The sequence below is a fragment of the Eurosta solidaginis genome, chromosome 3 (genome assembly GCF_040869045.1).
Source record: "Eurosta solidaginis isolate ZX-2024a chromosome 3, ASM4086904v1, whole genome shotgun sequence".
Lineage (NCBI taxonomy): Eukaryota > Metazoa > Arthropoda > Insecta > Diptera > Tephritidae > Eurosta > Eurosta solidaginis.
The window spans coordinates 67629134-67648392 of record NC_090321.1 but is presented as its reverse complement, the minus strand read 5'-3'; the positions used below and the strand labels follow the sequence as shown (position 1 = coordinate 67648392).

At 43.2% G+C, this 19259-nt stretch overlaps 1 protein-coding gene across 3 annotated transcripts in view; it reads right to left on the bottom strand.

Moving 5' to 3' along the window:
• Positions 1 to 852: 852 nt before the first annotated feature.
• The window catches only part of dgo (ankyrin repeat domain containing protein 6 diego), a 52602-nt gene continuing 34195 nt past the window's right edge, over positions 853 to 19259 (bottom strand). For all 3 annotated transcript variants that reach the window (XM_067772141.1, XM_067772140.1, XM_067772139.1), the window contains exons 2-4: positions 4139 to 4203; positions 3682 to 4068; positions 853 to 3615 (exon numbers count right to left, since the gene is read on the bottom strand). In XM_067772141.1, the coding sequence (XP_067628242.1) occupies positions 1012 to 3615; positions 3682 to 4068; positions 4139 to 4162 (3015 nt within the window). In that variant the 5' untranslated portion in view covers positions 4163 to 4203 and the 3' untranslated portion in view covers positions 853 to 1011. The remainder of the gene's footprint in view (positions 3616 to 3681; positions 4069 to 4138; positions 4204 to 19259) is intronic.

Sequence of the window (19259 nt, the reverse complement as noted above, 5' to 3'; positions counted from 1 at the left end):
TCATGAACATACAAGCGCCATCCCATCTTGTTTCGACACCGTCCATAATTCAGAGCCATGCATCAGGTCAGGGTTTAAGAGCGTGACTTTTGTTTGTAGAGTGTAATGGATCGCGGTTGTACAGCTGGGTAAGCAGTCCCAATAGCGCAACCGTGCTCCACCCCGACATAAATCCCGATTCGTGCATTGTGAGGTAGGTAGAATAAGAGGGAGCCTCGTGGAGACGGAGGGTGGAGGGGTGATGTTAATCCGGTTTAAAGGCTAACGAGGGTTGTAGGACCTTTTTGCCATGAGATACGAAAGCATGTGGTCATCTGTCTTGAATGAATGTGGCTCACTATAAAAAGTGTAACTATCACTTATACGGGTTTGGAGCAGAACAGTCCTCAGATGACGCCCCCTCTTATACTGACATAATATCGACGCAGGGATTTGTGTCATAAAAAGTTTCAGGCTGACCAAAGCAATGTTAATTAAAATTTATCGATCCTGAAACTGTGCGGAAGTGTCGAACCCCTATGATTCCCGTGTACAGCAATATTGAAGAGAATGAAATAAGTGAAATAAGTGAAGAAGCGGCAGACATTTCTGTAAGACCACTTTTTGGCGATCTGCAAAGGAAATTCGAAGAGAACATAGGGTAATAAATTTGCTTGGAGACAACTGGGATTATAACAAATCCTCAAGCTCGATATGGTCATTATTTTTTAGGAAAATACTTAGTTTTATCCTCAACCTAAGTAAATTGAATACTTACGGCCAAAACCAGGCTTGCAATGTCGGAAGTCGGAATTCTTATGAATTTTAGAGTTCAAAGAACAAACTAATTTTCAATCTTAACATAATTTTTTTAATGAATTGGGTTATAAATATATTTATGCTTAGCATTTTTCTAACAAATCTATGACTAACGCTATGTCCTAGAAACTTTCATACATACATAGTACATATTCACAAAAATTACATGAACTTAACTAAAGACACTTAAGCCTTATCAAACAGCAGGAAAAGTCAAACTAAACTAGAAACATTACTCGCATAGTAACCCGAAGCGGGCAGTCTTGTCTTGCTATTGAGTGCATCAGACTCATCTTGATCATATCTGTACGATCCACCATTGTGGACCGCTGCAGTTGTAACAATGCGGGTCTCATTAAAATTTGTTGACTGTGTAACCAACGCCAAGTTGCCCGCCTCAACTGGCTGCGAACCACGCCTGCCCTCTATATACCCAGAGTGAGGTGAATGAGCCCCACTAACCGTATGCGCCTGTGTGTTGTAAGAGCAATTCCCATTGCAAACCGCATCCGTGCATGCAACACAACTTTGAGACTTCGCTGCCGCGGAAACTAAAAGAGCTTTCGTATTCGTTATGCTACTCCTTGCTGTTGGATCGCGTATGTAGGTATTCGCTAGTGCTTGTCCATTAAGACTCTCTATGCTTTTAACTGCATTCGCCACATTGAATTTCGGTATTGCATTCGTGAGGCCAGCGCTTTTAGCTGCAGTTGTTGCATTGAGCGCAGCTGTCTGTGCTATGCGACATTTACGTTGTGACAAATCGTGAAAGTAAGCGTCTTTTGGCACATAACGTTCGGGCCAATAATTTGTTTGGAATACATAATTTTGTGAGTCCGGCGAGTCGGCAGCCTTTGAGGATGTTGAACCGTGCAGCAACATCGATTTTTTGTCGCACGTTTGTTGCGCCGCATATAGCGGTGAGCTCTGTGAGCTAGAATATTGCATTTGCTGCTGTTGCTGTTGTTGCACATTCTCCAAAGAGTCTAGGCAGTCTTCACCTGGATGACTTTCGGTGTAGGATGAGTCTTGATTGCGTACACCAAGCGTACTTTGTGGCGTCTGATCCATAGTTTTTAGAAGACTTTGTGTGTTGTTTTTGTAAATATAATCATTCATCTGCAATGCAAATGTCGACTTATGATGGAGGTTATATGGTTCGCGTGCGTTCACATTTTCAAGCGGTAAACCGACTTCTTTCAACATTTCCGCTTCGCGGCTATCGCTGTCTGTCAAACGATGAACTTGAAATAATTCATCTTTATACCCCAATTTATCCTCTTGCTGATACTCCGATTCATTGCGCGTCTTCACATCCATTAAAGCGTCCGTCCTTTGGTGACTTTTACGCAACGCGCTAATCACATTCTGTATGACGCTGCCACGTTTTTGTATATCATACAAATATTCTAACTGTTTATCTCTATGCGGACGCTCAGACGGTGAAACCGCCATTGAGGACGCCGTTTTTATCCCCTCCGGTGACGCTACAATCGCTTTGCGCTCCGCAGCAGCTAGCGTTGTGCGAAAGTTGCGATTATAGTCAGGGCTTGAGACAGCACCAGTTTCTGAGCTGAGTTGAGCTGGCGTCACATTGGAAACGTCACTCGCTGATGGGCTTAAGTGCATATTTTCTAAGCGTGTGCAAATTGGGTCGTCGTTTGTCGTGTCTATATCTAAAGCTTGCTCTGTTGAAGCGGCTGGTGGTTGGGCGTAGTGCGCGTCAGTCTGCGTAGGCGGAACTTTTAAAAATGTGCTCGTTTTTGCAAGCAAACTGCCTAAACGTTTAGATACATCGTAAAACTCATTGTTTGGATCCTCATTTAACTGATTTGGTTGCTCCGCTGTGTGCACACAACAATGCGTTTGGTCGCCTCTAAGTGACACACCCATTGCTTCGTTCGCATTCGCATCGAGTAGATCGAAACTGCGTGAGTTTGCCATTTTGCTCTCCATCACATTAACTTTTTCGAGAAACTCTAGACTGCGACAACGTTTCAGCGTGTCCATCATTTCGCGCGCCTCCTTCCCTTTTGATGCCACATCTGCTGTTAGCCGTAGCGGTCCGCCACGCTTCAAATAATTCTCCAAATAAATACGTCTATTCTCACATTCTACACGTTCAGCGATCATGGTTCGCGTCAGCTTCTCGATTTGATGATTCGTGCGCGCGGCCAGCGCTTGCACTTTGTCATCCAAATGCTCTTTGGCATTGTGTACGTATTTGCGCAAATGCCGCTTATTTGAATTGATTTTGTCTTCAATATGCTTAAAGAAGGGACCACAATAACAGGTATTACCAATGCCGATGGGCCCTTTGCGAATGTGTCCAGCGAGATCTAAGTAATATTGCTCGCCACGTTTCAATGGCTCTTTGGGTAATGTCTCCAGTTTGGGTGACGGAAACGCGCGCATATCGGGAAAGTAATGACAACCATACGGCGACCAACTAACCTCATTTGAATGCGCTTTGGAAGCACATGCGCCACCACGAACCTTTTCGTCCTCCCCCGCGTCGGGTTTATCTTTCTTATTACGTATGCGGTGCGGATTGTCTAAGATGTCTAAGATTTTACCAAAACCTTTACGTATTGCTATATCGCGCGGGGTTTCACATTGTGAATTACGTGTATTTATTTCACATTCAGCCTCTAAAAGTATACGTGAGAGTTTGTGTCTTCCCATAGCGCTGGTTATGTGAAGCGGTGTATCGCCATTGAGATTTTTCTTATTCACATCGCAGAAAGCGGAGATGAGTATACGCGCAGCGCCGGCATGTCCATAGCGACAGGCGGTATGAAGCGCGGTGTCACCATACTATTGGAAGAGTGTAAAAATATAATTTATAATTTTATAAAACCTTTATTCAACCCACACACTTACATAATTCTCAACATCGGCGTTTGCGCCAGCCAACAGCAATTCTCTACAACTTTGGTTGTGTCCATTTTGTGCCGCCAAATGTAAGGCTGTGAAACCCGCAAAGTTTTGTATGCTAAGCATCGCGTTTTGTGCGGGTCCTCGACTTTGTTTCGACGCATCATCTTTCTTTTGTTTGCTCTTCGAAGTCGGCTTAGCGCTGGGTTTAGGTGTGCAGAGTAACTTCACCGACCGACTGAAACCACGTGAAGCTGCCTCGTGCAGTGGCGTATTTCCCAATTTGGTTTCCTTTGCGGTAATATCTGCATTTCCTGCTAGCAGCGTCTTAATCATTTGTTCATTACCATTGGCGGAAGCCTCGTGGAGGCTGGTCCAGTCTTTGCCACGATCCTGTTAAAGAAAGTGGGGACATTTAATATGACCTTCATGCCTATGACCAATAAATTAGATATAGTTTTACCTGACTAATTGTATTTGGCAACATGGTGCGTCTTCGGCTCAGAGAGTTTGTTGCTTTATAGGGATCTGAAAAAAAAAAAAAATGGATGAATGCAATTTTAGATTGTGTTGAAGGCGTTATAGGTATGGCAACCCTGCAAAGAAGCTGGGTGCCCGAATACTTCGATAGATATTATTTCCAACCAACATTCGTATTGTAAATATAGTTCCTGGAGTGGCCTATATAATCATTAGGTTGAATATTGCTCTCAGTGAGCGGGAGAGAGATCCGAGAGGAGTAATCATCATCTGTCTGTTCCGCTACTTAACGTCAAGCTTTTCTTGTTCCGCTGCACCCACCTTCTTTACTGCAAAGAAGCGTGTGTTTATCTGCGCTTCTGCAAGTCAATGGGTGCAAGTCGATATTTTAACCACGTAGACCACGTGCGCATAAGCCAAGTAGTTAGATTACTTTTTTATGCTGGGACCTTCCACTGGAATTACAAATATTCCGCGCCATAGGGAAATCTATCTACCCCAACCCGTTAGGAGGTGTGCCATCGTGGGGCCTGCTCTGTCCGACAGTAGAACTCCTTGCCAAATATCATTTATATCGTTTCCAGTTAATTATCAAAGGGGTTCTAATGGCTGATTTATGGATGTAACGCATTTCAATGTCATTTTATTACCGTTATACTAAATCCAGATATCTTTTGGAGAATAAAGAAGTTGAGACGTATCTTGTTTTGTTGATTTTCCGACAGGGTGGATAAATGATGTATATTGGAACGATTTTCCGTCCAGGGATGACGGAAAGTCGTTGCAATACACATCAGGTTGAGACATCATACAAATCGGCCTCGAGGACTTAGCTGGGCAAACAAACATTCAGCATAACATAATTTAAAACGGTCCCCGGTCAATGCACTAACAATACGCGTACAGTAACGAGACCCAAACGACTTTAATACATGCTCCTCAAACCACATACCGACGTAATACTTAGCGGTACTATCGCGGGGATATGGTGCCAGGTCAGTAGGACGTTTAACTCCTCACAGAAATACTAACTGCCGCATATGCGGTGTTCGGGGTTTAGCCAGCCCAGGGTTTTTTGAAGCGCACGTAAGGCCGCCCACATAAAAGGTGGCTCTGTGCAGAAATATAAACGGCTTCATGGTTGGGGCTTTGTAGCAAAACCCATTCAAGGGGTTGGTAGCACAATTTATAGCTTCTCCAACCCAATTGTCAACTTCAGCTACCCGGGTCGAATCCTGTTTATCTAGCAGGCGAGGCTCTTGCGGCCCCAAGTTTCTCATGGAACTAGGGGGGAAAGCGGCTAGGCATAGAATGTTCAATGTGAGCATATTAAATCGTTCCCGAGATGGTCGGGCTGGTACCTCAATGATGCGTGTTACCGGAACGTACCGGATCTATATCCGGCAAAGTATCATCTACATCGATAACACTCTCCAACCTTAGGAGAGTGTGTTTATCACAACAACAACGAAGACTGGGTGGTTTTGCCAAGCGCTCGAAGGCCGCTTACGTAGGCAAGATTTTCTTTTTGAGGTGCGTTCAAGAATTTTCTGCACAGAAATACCAACGAACGCATAGCCGTTGTTGGATCCTGTTGGGGTTATTTAATGTGAAGGGCGCTGGAATACCGCTCACGCAGAAATACTATGGGTCTGGTAGAGGGTGTTTTTTTTCTGCAGAATGCACAAATCCGCCGAATCAAAAACGCAGATATACTAATAAAGATTGCTTAGTCGATGTTGTAATGACTGGGGATTATTTGGTGTTAAGCGCGCCCTAAGGCCGCTTACGTAGAATCATTGTTCTGCGCATCAATACTATAAATTGTGTAGACGGACATATCGGAGTAAAGTTTATTTTATTTTGCGCTCAAAGCCGCTCACGTTAAAATTTCTTCTGCACTGAAATACCAATGTTCGAGTAGCGGCTGTTGTTATTGTTGTTGTAGGAGTGCTGTGGCTCTTTGCAATAGGTGCAATCACTCACAAATTATCATCAATATTCTCAATATCCTTGTCATTAATATCCACTGGGTGTTAAAGGCGTTCCACATTGCGATTGAGAACGTGTTTGGTGTCACGTTAGGACACGTTACATGGTAATACATTGGGGGTATGTTGAGGCGGCCACCGTGGTGTGATGGTAGCGTGCTCCGCCTATCACACCGTATGCCCTGGGTTCAACTCCCGGGCAAAGCAACATCAAAATTTTAGAAATAAGATTTTTCAATTAGAAGAAAATTTTTCTAAGCGGGGTCGCCCCTCGGCAGTGTCTGGCAAGCGCTCCGATTGTATTTCTGCCATGAAAAGCTCTCAGTGAAAACTCATCTGCCTTGCAGATGCCGTTCGGAGTCGGCATAAAACATGTAGGTCCCGTCCGGTCAATTTGTAGGGAAAAATCAAGAGGAGCACGACGCAAATTGGAAGAGAAGCTCGGCCTTAGATCTCTTCGGAGGTTATCGCGCCTTACATTTATTTATTTTTTTTTATTTATGTTGAGATGTATTCTGCAAAAGTAAGAATTTAACCTTAAACAGTTTCCAGATCGAAGTTGTGTCAGAGTGACGAGCGTCTTCCTGGCGAAATTGGTTTCCTGTGAAACTGTGAGTTTCGGATATATAACATTTAGAACTGGTTAGGTTAGGTTGAACTGGCCGAGAAAGAGTCTCTCGAGCATATATTGTGTTCGTGTCCTGCATTACGCAGATATGAATATAAGGCAACGAATAAATGCTTAAAGGCTACGCTGGCTTGGTAATGTAATGCGAATAAACTTAGACGCTGCGGTTAAGAAAGTAGTTCTATAGGCATCCATATTTGGAAGCAGAGGAGAGTGAGTTGAAAGCGGCAGGTGGAGGGAGATATGATCTCCCTTTGTGCTCCCATTTGGCGTAAGTTTTGAAACCGGGGCGCTAAAGCTCCATTGCCAAACATATCTAAAACAGGATAAAGTGCGCAAAAATTATACAACATTTAGTACCGTATGGCCCTCACTAGGATAGGCACCTTGTCGTTGATGTGAGGGCTTAGCCGAACTCCATAGCGCCCGACTATGAGTCGGAGCTGTTTAGGACTGCCATCTACGCCGTTTCGCCTCATAGGAGGGCGGCGGGATTTCGGTGACCAATAACTGCCAACCCCCTAATCCAGGGTGTTATGCGGACCGTGCTTATTGGACGATTTGCAGCCAGGGGATGAATTCGGCTGTATTCGAACGGAGCCTTCCCGATACCGGACCACCTCGGAAAGTTTTGATGGCCTTACCACAGTAAGGGGCGCTGCTGTGGCGGAAGGTTCTTTCCCCGTATATAATACTGGACCGCTGAGTCCATCTTGTCGGGCAGGTGGTCGTACGACCAAGATGAACAACTCATTACCTGATTGTAATAAGGACGATGATAAGAGGAGGACTGAGTCGCAAGCCAAGGACGACAAATACGCATTAAGTGATGTGTCGGACTCGGGGAGCGAGAGTAGTGCTGATTCAATGAACTCCGTGTTAGAGAAGCACACAAATGGAAACGGAGTAGAAGAGTGGAGAAGGGTACGGATCATAGGAAGTAAAAGAGCTCTCTTGCAGTACCGTGCATCACTAAGAATTGTACAACGCTTGGCGCAGTGGTCGACCCAACAGAAGTGGAGATCGAGCACTTGGAATGGGCCCATGAGGCGGTAGAAGTAGGTCGAAGGCAGTTCAAAAGGTTTGCTGCGAGAAACCCTCGGTTCTGCAACCGGTACGAGGCAACGTTCGGCGGAAGGCGACAAACCTGCTTTCAAGAGGCAGAAAGGACCCAAGGAGACAAGTAGGCCCAAAGCTGTAAGACAGATGGGCCCCAATAGCGAGGTAGAAACTACCTCGAAAGCTGCGAGTCAGAGGGAAGTTCCAACTACGGAAGTAGGACATAAGCCAAAGGGAGATAACGCTAAGACTCCGGCTTTCTCGGAGGTGCCAAAGGGAGATAACACTAAGACTCCGGCTTTTCCCGAGAAGATGAGTGATGTGGCAAAGCAGTCACTGACTGTGGCGCTGGGTGATCGTACCAGTCCTTTCGGACAAATGACTACTGAAAGGTGGAGATCTGCGGAAAGGGAGCTTATTAGCTTAATGCTTAAGATGATGCGGGAACAAACAAATAAGCTCCTTCCAACCTTTGATTCGGGGGGATGGTATAATGGTGTGAAGATGATAGCGTGCGATAACATCGCGAGCTTGCAGTGGCTGGTGGAAGTGGTTCCAAACCTCCAAAGGCAAGGCACGAACGCGCGGTTTTAGGTGGTGGATAAAGCGCAAATCCCCACGGCACCAAAAGTTATGGTATGGATACCATGCGTGGTGAAGTCGGAGGATACACTGCGACTTCTGCAGAATCAGAATCCGAACATACCGACAGAGGATTGGAAGATACTTACTGCATCTCGGCCTACCGGGGAAGGTCAGTTCTACATTTTCCAAATAAACAAGCAACCGGAGGATATTTTGTACACGCAGCTTGGCAAAATGTCCTTTGGCACTGGCAAAATTTACATGCGAATCAAGAAAAGAAGTCCCGAGGATAAAAATCCTAACACGCTAGAGGTGGGCGAAGTCGAAAAGGACCTCAAAAGCATAAGGGAAAAAAGACAGGTGGAGGTCCCCGACGTCACCACGAAGGTGTTAGAAGAGGACCAACCGACAAATGGTGCTGTAACTCGCACAGAGGAACACCCGGCGCAACAGTTACGAGAGGCTGAAGGGGGCCTCGAATACTCTAAACCAAAAGGGCAAGGGGAGGACGACGACGTCACGGCGAAGGTGCTGGAGGGGGACAAACAGCCCAATGGTGCTGCTATCACCTCTACTGTGGACGCTGGTCATCAACCAACTGCTCAGGCGATTCGATGAGGGACCCGTAAAACTTACGGCTTACGCAGATGACGTTGCAATTGTCATAAGTGGAAAGTGCCTTCCAACGATTAGTTCTTTGATGCATCGGGCGCTTCGAGATATTCATACCTGGGCATCTAATGTCGGGTTGAAAGTTAATGCGGAAGAAGGCGGATATGGGCTTGTTTACAAAGAGGTACAAGGTCCCAAATTGCTCCAGGCCTAAGTTAGGAGGGGTGACCTTACAGGAGAAACCTTGCACAAAATATCTAGGAATCATCCTAGACAGTAAGCTGTCATGGAAGCTCAACGTGGAGGAGAGGGTAAAGAAGGCACCCACGGCACTCTATGCATGTAAAACAATGCTGGGGTGTACGTGGGGCTAATCCCCCTCTCTTTCTCATTGGGTTTTCACAGCGATTGTAAGCCCTATTCTATACTATGAAGTTCTTGTTTGGTGGAAAACCACACAAAAAACAACATATCTCAAAAAATTAGAGGGGGTATGCAGACTATCGATGCTTAGTATTACGAGAGCCCTGAAAACAACCCCGACGGCTGCACTGTATGCCATTCTGCACATTCCACCTGTAGACCTGGTAGCAAAGAACATAACATTAAAAACTGCAACCAGGCTCGGTGCCTCGGGACAGCTTGAGCGCCGACCATATGGCCATAGTAGTATAGCGTCATCAATCACAAGACGAACAGACTACCTGATTCCCTATCTGCGCTTCGAGGGAGATCTTAAATCCACAATAGAGGTGGACGGTTGGCGCAAGGGTGCGCAAATGGTGGACGAGGCGATACATGTGTACACAGATGGTTCCAAAGTAGTGGAAGGAGTAGGGTCTGCGGTATACTGCGCTGATCCGAAAATAAGCAGATCCTACAGGCTGCCGGATTACTGTAGCGTTTTTCAATCGGAAATATTAGCCGTAACCAAAGCAGTAGAAACCCTGGAAGAGAATAGCTTAAGCTGCAACCATAGCACAGCATCTAAATGCGTGTTAGAGTGTAAGCAGTCTCTGGATAGAATCGGGACAGGGAGAAGCATACATCTATATTGGGTCCCAGGGCATATGGGAATAGATGGGAATGAAAAAGCGGACGAACTAGCTAAAAAGGGCGCATCCCTTGAAGCTTGCTTCGCAGACGTCCCAATTAGACTGAGCGAGGTTAAGCGAAGGCGAGAGGTGCACATGATCGACCAAGCGGGAAAGGCGTGGGTTCAAGCGCGGGGCTGTAAAGTGTCGAAGATTATGTGTAGGTCTTACAACCTTAGACTAACAAAGTTGCTTCTATCATAAAAAGAGAGGACTGTAGACTCATGACGGGTATTCTGACTGGACACTGCCTTCTGGCGTCACATGCCTTTAAATTAGGCTTGGTCAGTGATAGCAGATGTAGGAAGTACGGGTTGGAGGAGGAAACGATCGAGCACGTTCTGTGCTCGTGCCCTGCACTTGCCAGGCTAAGACTCCAGCAGGGAGTGATACAGCTGTCAGATCTAGAAGCAGCAAGTGGTTTAAGTCCTAGGAAGCTTCTAGTATTTGCCAAGAGGACGGAGTTATTTTATAACATAGGTCCTGGTTTTTGATGGGGTTTTTCAGTTTGGTCGTTAAAACAAACTTCTGGTATCACTACGGACTTAATCAGTCTATGTGAGGTCCTCATGGACCGGCCAGTTCAACCTAACCTAACCTAGTATCGTATCGTCAAAAGGAATAACAGCCTAACTGCTATACTTTTACATAATGTTAATTTCATAAAAAAAGATTTGCAGATTTTTAGCTATGGAGTTTTAGCGTTAGCGAATGTTGGAATTCGGGTGCAGATACCTAGTTGTGGGTTTCCGTTGGGTTTTCAAACAAATGCAGGTCGCATTATACCAACTCAGTCTACCTGAGGCTTTTATCAACCGGCCATTTCAATTTAAGGCCTGGGTATACTTGCAATATCTATATCGTTAGAAAACAGCTGATTCAACCAATTTTATGGAAATCAATGCAACCGATTATAGATATTTGAGTTGGTGAATTAATTCACTTTTTGAATATTTTATTTTTTGTTATTATTTTACAATTTGCTAGTAATTTCTTCTTTTATTTTTTTATGAAAATATCACAGGTTTTAGGCTGCAATATTCAATACCTATAGTTAGGTCCAATTGCAGAGTGGTTAAACTCATAAATTTTGTACACATTGTTACGAATATTAGCAACACTAAGGGGTACTGCCATCTCTAAGCCGATGCTAAGCAGTGACGTGAATGCACATCAATAATTCAATCATTATGCCTACACATACGTACGCACACGCAGCAGAGAAGCAACGTACAAACACATGCAGATATCTTATCAGAGATATGCAATTATAATTGTGGAAGTGTCGCTCACAAACACACGCGCATATGAGAGCTTTACACGTACATCTGTAGTTATAATTATAACAGATAAACAATTAGTAGATTCTAGAACAGAAGCGCCTAGAAGATGCAACGCAGAAATCAAAGTATATAAAAGGCCTCAACGGTAGAGGCGCTACAATCAGTTTTGATTAAGCACGCAATCTGTCGGGCAATAGTAGAGTTATTATAGTGAAGTACTTTAATAAAGGCCATTTTGCATTACTGAATAGTGGTGTTATTTATTCAACAGTTTAGTGTTTCGAACCTTAGTAGAAGATTTGAAATAAGCGGAATTGCAGTAAATTCATTACAATTGGTGCCAGAAGAGTAATTGTTGAATAAATTCCGAAGATTTTGAATACAACTTGGACATGGCAAAGTTCAGTGAATTGAAGATCCAGCAACTGAAGAAGGAGTTGGAGAGCCGTGTATTGAATACAAGCGGCATTAAACTCGAACTTCATGCACGACTACGAGAGACAATGGAAGCAGTAGGAATTAACGTGGAAGAGTATGTCTTTCCTCTTGATGGCGAGGAGACAACAAAAATTGAAGAGAAAAATAAAACATCGCAGACAGTTACGAGTACAGACTTGAACATGATTTTAGCTGCAATATCTGCTCAAACATCGACAGTGTCATCTCAACTGGCAGAACAGAAGATATATATGGCATCCCAGGAGAACCGTATAACATCCAAGATGGAAGAACAGAAGACATATATGGCATCTCAACTGGAATCGCAGGAGACACGCATAACTTTAAAGATTGAAGCACAAGAAACGCGTATTTCAGAAATGTCGACACAGATTACATCAAAGATGGAAACACAACTGAAAGAGTAAGAGGCACGCATAACAGTACAACTCGAAGCGCAAGAGGCGCGTATATCATCAAAACTCGAAGCGCGTATGGATGAGAAAATAACGCAGTTTGAGGAAAAAATCGAAGCCGAAGTAGATGCTTTGAGAGGTCGTATACAGGAGTTGCAACTAAATCGCCCAGTTGTTTCAGCAAGCAATACGAAGGTACAAACTTCATCTTTTGACGGCTCTTTTCCTTTCCAGGTGTTTAAGGTTCAGTTTGAGAAGACCGCAGCAGTGAACAACTAGAGTGCTGAAGATAAAGTTGCTGCACTATTCGTGGCATTGAAAGGATCTGCTGCTGAAATCCTACAGAATATTCCCGAGGGGGAGCGGAACAACTACAAAACATTGATGAGTGCTCTAGAGAGGCGATACGGAAGCGAACACAGGAAGCAGATATTCCAAATAGAGTTGCAAAACCGTTACCAAAAAGCTAATGACACTTTGCAAGAGTTTGCTTCAGATGTTGAAAGGTTGGCTCATTTGGCAAATGCGGACGCACCCGTGGAATACACCGAGAGGGTAAAAATCCAGAGTTTTATAAATGGCATACGGGACGTCGAAACGAAGCGAGCCACATACGCAAAGCCAAAGCCAACATTTGCTGAAACGGTATCACATGCATTGCCTCAGGAAACTGCCTCCCTATTGAGTAAACCAGCATATAAGGCTCATCGTGTGGAAGTAGAAAGACCAGAGTGGGTAGACACAATTTTGGAAGCATTGAAGGGTACGCAGCAGAAGTCAAATGTTTTAAGTGTGGAAAGCCAGGGCGTACAGCCACTGGAAGAATATCAAGCAATCTTACTGTCGGAGGGCATGTGGAGGGAAAGGAACGTTTACTGACTGTAGATACGGGTGCATCTCATTCCATCATACGAGCGGATTTAGTCAACAAGAAGATAAGACCATTGCATGGAGCAAGATTGCGTACAGCCCCTGGAAAAGACACCACGGTTCTAGGTGAAGTAGCATGTGAAGACGCAATTGGCTGACGTAGTACACAATTTTATAGTGGCAGAGATTGTTGATGAAATCATAATTGGAGTGGACTTCTTAATCAACCAAGGCATCAAAATCGGTATGCAAAGCAAGACGATGCGATATAAGAACACGGATGTGCCACTTAATTTCAACTACGAGAGAGGCTACATCAGTAAGCGAGTGCTGGTGGAAGAGAGTCGGCAAATACCACCAAATTCCGAAGCAGTCATCTGGGCAAAGGTTGATGGAGATTGTGGGACAAACAAATTGTGAGTTGTCGCGCCAGCAAACAAATCAATACCGAATATACTTGTAGGAAAAACCTCGGCTATAACAAAACATGATGGACGTATCCCGGTAAGAGTAATCAATGAGTTCAAGTCACCACTCAAACTGATTAAAGGAGCTATTTTGGGAAGATTCCAAGAGGCTGAAGTAGTTATTAACTGTGAACAGCTCCAGGAACACTTTCCATCTAGTAATACTGACCTTTCAAATGACATCACGGCATGGACGCAGGGGCTAGAGGAAGCCAATCAGAGAAAGGCAAAACAACTGCTCCTAAAGTACGCAAACATATTTGACCAGGATGGTTCCAAATCAGGCCGCACCAACGTTGTGAAACATCAAATTGACACTGCAGATGCGAGGCCGATCCGTCAAGCTCCACTTAGTGTTCCACTGGCGAAGCGGGACGTTGTGAGTCAAATCATACAAGAAATGAGCGACAGCGGCGTCGTCGAACCATCAGCTAGTCCATGGAGCTCACCGGTAGTACTTGTAAAGTAGAAGGATGGAAAAATGAGGTTTTGCGTGGACTACCGGAAGTTGAATGACGTCACGAAAAAGGATAGCTACCCATTGCCAAGAATTGACGACACTCTGGATTCGCTATCTGGTACGAAATGGTTTTCCACGCTGGACTTGGAAAGCGGCTACTGGCAAGTTGAAGTCAAGGAGGAAGATAAAGAGAAAGCAGCCTTCAGTGTCGGTGATGGTCTTTGGCAATTTACAGTGATGCCTTTTGGACTTTGTAATGCACCAGCTACTTTTGAGAGACTCATGGACCAGGTACTGAAAGGACTACATTGGAAAACATGCTTGGTGTACCTGGACGACATCATCGTATTGGGCAAGAACTTTGATGAACATCTTAAGAACCTGGAGGAAGTTTTCCAGAGAATAGCTGGCGCTGGTCTGAAACTAAGTCCCACAAAGTGTGCGCTGTTTAAAAAGGAAGTAAATTATTTGGGTCACAAGGTAACGACAGAGGGCATCTGCACTGCGAACGAAAAGATAGAGGCTGTAAAGGATTGGCCAAGACTATAGAACCTACATGAATTGAGAAGTTTCCTTGAGCTGTGCACATATTACCGCCGATTTGTACCAAATTTTTCGAGCGTAGCCCATAGCCTCAATGAGCTTACAAGAAAAAATAAAGCTTTTGAATGGAAGAAGGAGCAAGAAGTGGCTTTCCAAACATTGAAGCAGCGTTTGTGCACTGCCCCAATGTTAGCATATCCTATTCCAGGAGCAACATTTATTCTAGATACAGATGCGAGTGGATATGCTATAGGAGGCGTTTTATCACAACTGGTCGATGGACAGGAGAAGGTAGTTGTATATTACAGCCGTTCGATTGGAAAACCAGAGAGGAACTACTGCGTTACGCGGGGAGAGCTGTTGGCATTGGTAGAGTGCATTAAACATTTTCACAAATACCTCTACGGCCAGCGATTCCGTGTCAGGACAGATCACGCAGCGTTGAAATGGCTTCTGCAGTTCCGTAATCCGGAAGGACAATTGGCACGGTGGATCGAGCGACTACAAAGCTATGACTTTTCCATTGAGCATCGAAAAGGTAGTACCCACGGAAACGCTGATGCAATGTCACGAAGACCATGTAGTTTGGAATGTAAGCACTGTTCAAAGGCCGAGGCTAAAGAAGACATTATAGATGCCTGACTATAACATGTACCAATGAATAGGACAAGAAACAACTAAGAAAGTGTCAGCTAGAAGATACAGATCTGTCACATGTTATGCAAGGGCTCGAACGAAACGAAAGACCAAACAGAGAAGAGATGTCAACAGAGAGTCCCATTGCGAAGTCATATTGGGCACAGTGGAACACTTTGGAATTGATATCCGGTTGCCTTCATCGAGTATGGGAGAGTGAGGATGGTAAATGCAAGAAGAAACTGATAGTTGTTCCCAGAAAGAGGATTCCTGACTTTCTCAGCGAGCTGCATAATGGTCCAAGTGGAGTTTATCTTGGAATCATGAAGACTCTCGAGAAAATTAAGCAGAGATTCTATTCGGTTGGTTGCCGTCAGTCGGTCACCGAGTGGATTGCCAAGTGCGAGGTTTGCAACAGAGCGAAAGGACCCAAAACACGAAGTCATGGCCAGATGAAGCAGTATATTTCAGGTGCACCATTTGAAAGGATCGCCATGGATGTCGCAGGACCATTTCCTACTAGCAACCGCGGAAACAAACACGTACTGGTGGTTATGGATTATTTCAGTAAATGGCCAGAGGTATACCCAATCCCAAACCAAGAAGCAGAAACAGTAGCAGAAGTGGTTACAAACGATTGGGTTGCAAGGTATGGGGTACCAATGGAGTTACATTCTGACCAAGGCAGGAATTTTGAATCAGCTGTGTTTCATGAAATGTGCACGAAGTTGGGCATTCGGAAAATACGGACAACTGCATTGCATCCTCAGTCCGATGGTATGGTGGAACGTTTCAATAGAACATTGGAGGAGCATTTAAGGAAAGTAGTAGACAAGTACCATAAGGACTGGGATATACACATATCATTAGTCTTGATGGCCTACCGATCGGCAGTACATGAGACAACGGGCCAAACTCCCGCAAAGGTAATTTTTGGCAATGACCTTCGACTGCCAGCTGATTTGAAGTATGGGATAGATGCCGATGCGGAGAGAAATGTCAAGAAATCCACTGGTGTCTTGGAAGAAGAGCTGAGAGAGATACACGATCTGGTAAGGCAACGAGCAAATATTATGAGTGACAAAATGAAAGCGAGGTACGATAAAGCAATTAATTCGGAATGGTTTCAGGAAGGGGATTTGGTGCTGTTATATAACCCACAACGAAAAAAAGGTTTGTCCCCGAAATTGCAGTGTAATTGGGAAGGCCCATACAAAGTTGTAAAAGGGATCAACGATGTAGTGTACCGCATACAAACCATTGAAAAACCACGAACCAAAATGATAGTGGTTCATTTGGAAAGGCTGGCAGCGTTTAGATCGGGAGATTTGTCTGATCGGGTCGATCAGACTTAGGTGGAGGGCAGTGTTACGAATATTAGCAACACTAAGGGATACTGCCATCTCTAAGCCGATGCTAAGCAGTGACGTGAATGCACATCAATAATTCAATCATTATGCCTACACATATGTACGTACATGCAGCAGAGAAGCAACGTACAAACACATGCAGATATCTTATCTGAGATATGCAATTATAGTTGTGGAAGTGTCGCTCACAAACACACGCGCATATGAGAGCTATGCACGTACATCTGTAGTTATAATTATAACAGATAACCAACTAGTAGATTCTAGAACAGAAGCGCCTAGAAGATGCAACGAAGAAATCAAAGAGTATAAAAGGCCTCAACGGTAGAGGCGCTACAATCAATTTTGATTAAGCACGCAATCTATCGGGCAATAGTAGAGTTATTATTGTGAAGTACTTTAATAAAGGCCATTTTGCATTACTGAATAGTGGTGTTATTTATTCAACAGTTTAGTGATTCGAACCTTAGTAGAAGATTTGAAATAAGCGGAATTGCAGTAAATTCGTTACAATATGTTTAAAGATAACCATGAGCTAACAAAAAAAAAACATTCTGCCGTTCTGTAAGTGGGCCTAAGACCTGGTTAACACATCTTAATTTTCATACCTAACTCTCAATCGTTAATTATGTATATAACTAGATTTCCCATATAAATTTTTCCCCTAGAAAATGTGTAATTATCAGTGTTGCTAGGTTAGCCTTTTCGAGGCTAGATTTAGCCTTTTTTTTTGCCTTTAGCCTCGAAATTTTGGGTTTAGCTTCATGACTTTTTTCTAGCCTTTTTTACTCCGAATGTGTTTTTAAAAATTTCTAAAATAAAGTAATTTCAATAGTTCCTGTGAACACCTAATACCTAATAATATGAGTTCTCTACAGGGGGTTTAATTCTTTTTCTGCTGAAAATTCGTTGAAAGTTTCAAAGCCAGATGTATTCTCTTACTTTGAAAAAGAGAAGTATAGTTATTCTTCAAGTCAAATAGCATTAATAGAGCTGCAGTGGCGAAAACTTATAACTATACAATGGAAAAATGTACACTCCACCATGAAATTTTGGTCGGAAGTCCGGGAACATAAAAATGCATTAAACGAACCTCCTTTTTTAGAACTTGTCGGATTCATATTTAGTTTCTTAGTATTACCACTCAGTAACGCGGAGGTTGAAAGCATTTTTTGGCATGAAAATTCTGAAAACTAAATTAAGGAACAAACTAAAAATTAAAATGCTTAATGCGCTGCTTAATATTAGATGCTCGTTAAAACGCTTATCTAAATGTTGTAATGATTTTTTAATTACCGATGATCTCATATCTATGGTAAATAGCCAAACTTTATACGCAGACTTAAGCTCTTCTGATTCTTCAGACGGGGAATATTTTATATAAATAATTAGTTTGTAATATTTTTTTTATGCATATACACATATGCAATCATTTAAAGTAATTTCATGTGCTAGTCAAGGAAAATGTGCCTGATATGTTTTGAAACAAGAAGTTATATTTAAGTTTTTGTTTACAAATATGTAAACTAAAATATAAAAAAATTTAATGAATTAACCAAAAAAATTTCTGGCCTTTTTTTAGCTTCTTTTTTTTCTAAATTTAGCCTTTTCTAACCTTTTTTTTTGCCAATCTAGCTTCTTTTTTTTCATCACCTGGCAACACTGGTAATTTTCGAGATGCGGCGTGTTTTTCATAAAAAAGGTTCCACCTCTATAGTGTAATCTCTAATCGGAAGCACTAAATAAAAGAGAAACGTAAACATTTGACAGAAAATAATCTAGTTCTTAGGGATGGACCATATGTAAACGCGTAGATTATCTATTGACGATCTATTGTAGATTAGGGCATGTGTAAACGTGGTCTAAGGCGTTATGACTTTGGCAAGTATGTCAGGGCTCTAAAGCTGCAGACAATGGTGCTTTATCGGTAACCGTATCGGTAACCTTATAACAGCTGATTCGACCAACCTTATGGGAATCAGTGCAATCGATTATTGGTGCCGCTAAGGTCGTAACCGTATCGTAGCCAACCAATTGGTTTTTGGTTTACCATCGTAACGATAAACAGCTGATTACGTTAGGGATACGACTACAGTGATACGAAATACGGCACCAATGACTCCCGCTTTAACCTTACGCGTGATGCCATAAAGGAGGTATAAAGGACCAGTTAATGGTGACTTAACCACAACCAGATAAAACATCTGATCGAACCAACCTTATGGAAATCAATGTAATCGATTAATGGTGCCATACCATAACGCTAACGCCATAACCATACCATAGCCAACCAATTGGTTTTTGGTTTCTCGCCATATCCATAACCTAAAAATATTTCAATTTAGTAACTTTTTGTAGATTTATTCATTGTTTTGGATACCCCTTCAAAAAACGCGAGTTCTCTATAAATAATGTAAGGAATACTCCTTTGGGAGTATAGGACTGCTCCAAATCTAATCTGTATTCATACAAAAAATGTGCTCCAATCAACATTGCGATATCCTAGGAGAAGAGTAGGATATCCCACTCTCGCTTTGTTTGTGAGTATTCCATAGAGTACACACGTGAGAGTACTTTCCAAAGTACTTTCACTGTAGTACTCCATGGAGCACCCACAGAGGATCATATGCCAAAGTACTAAAAAGGAATTGT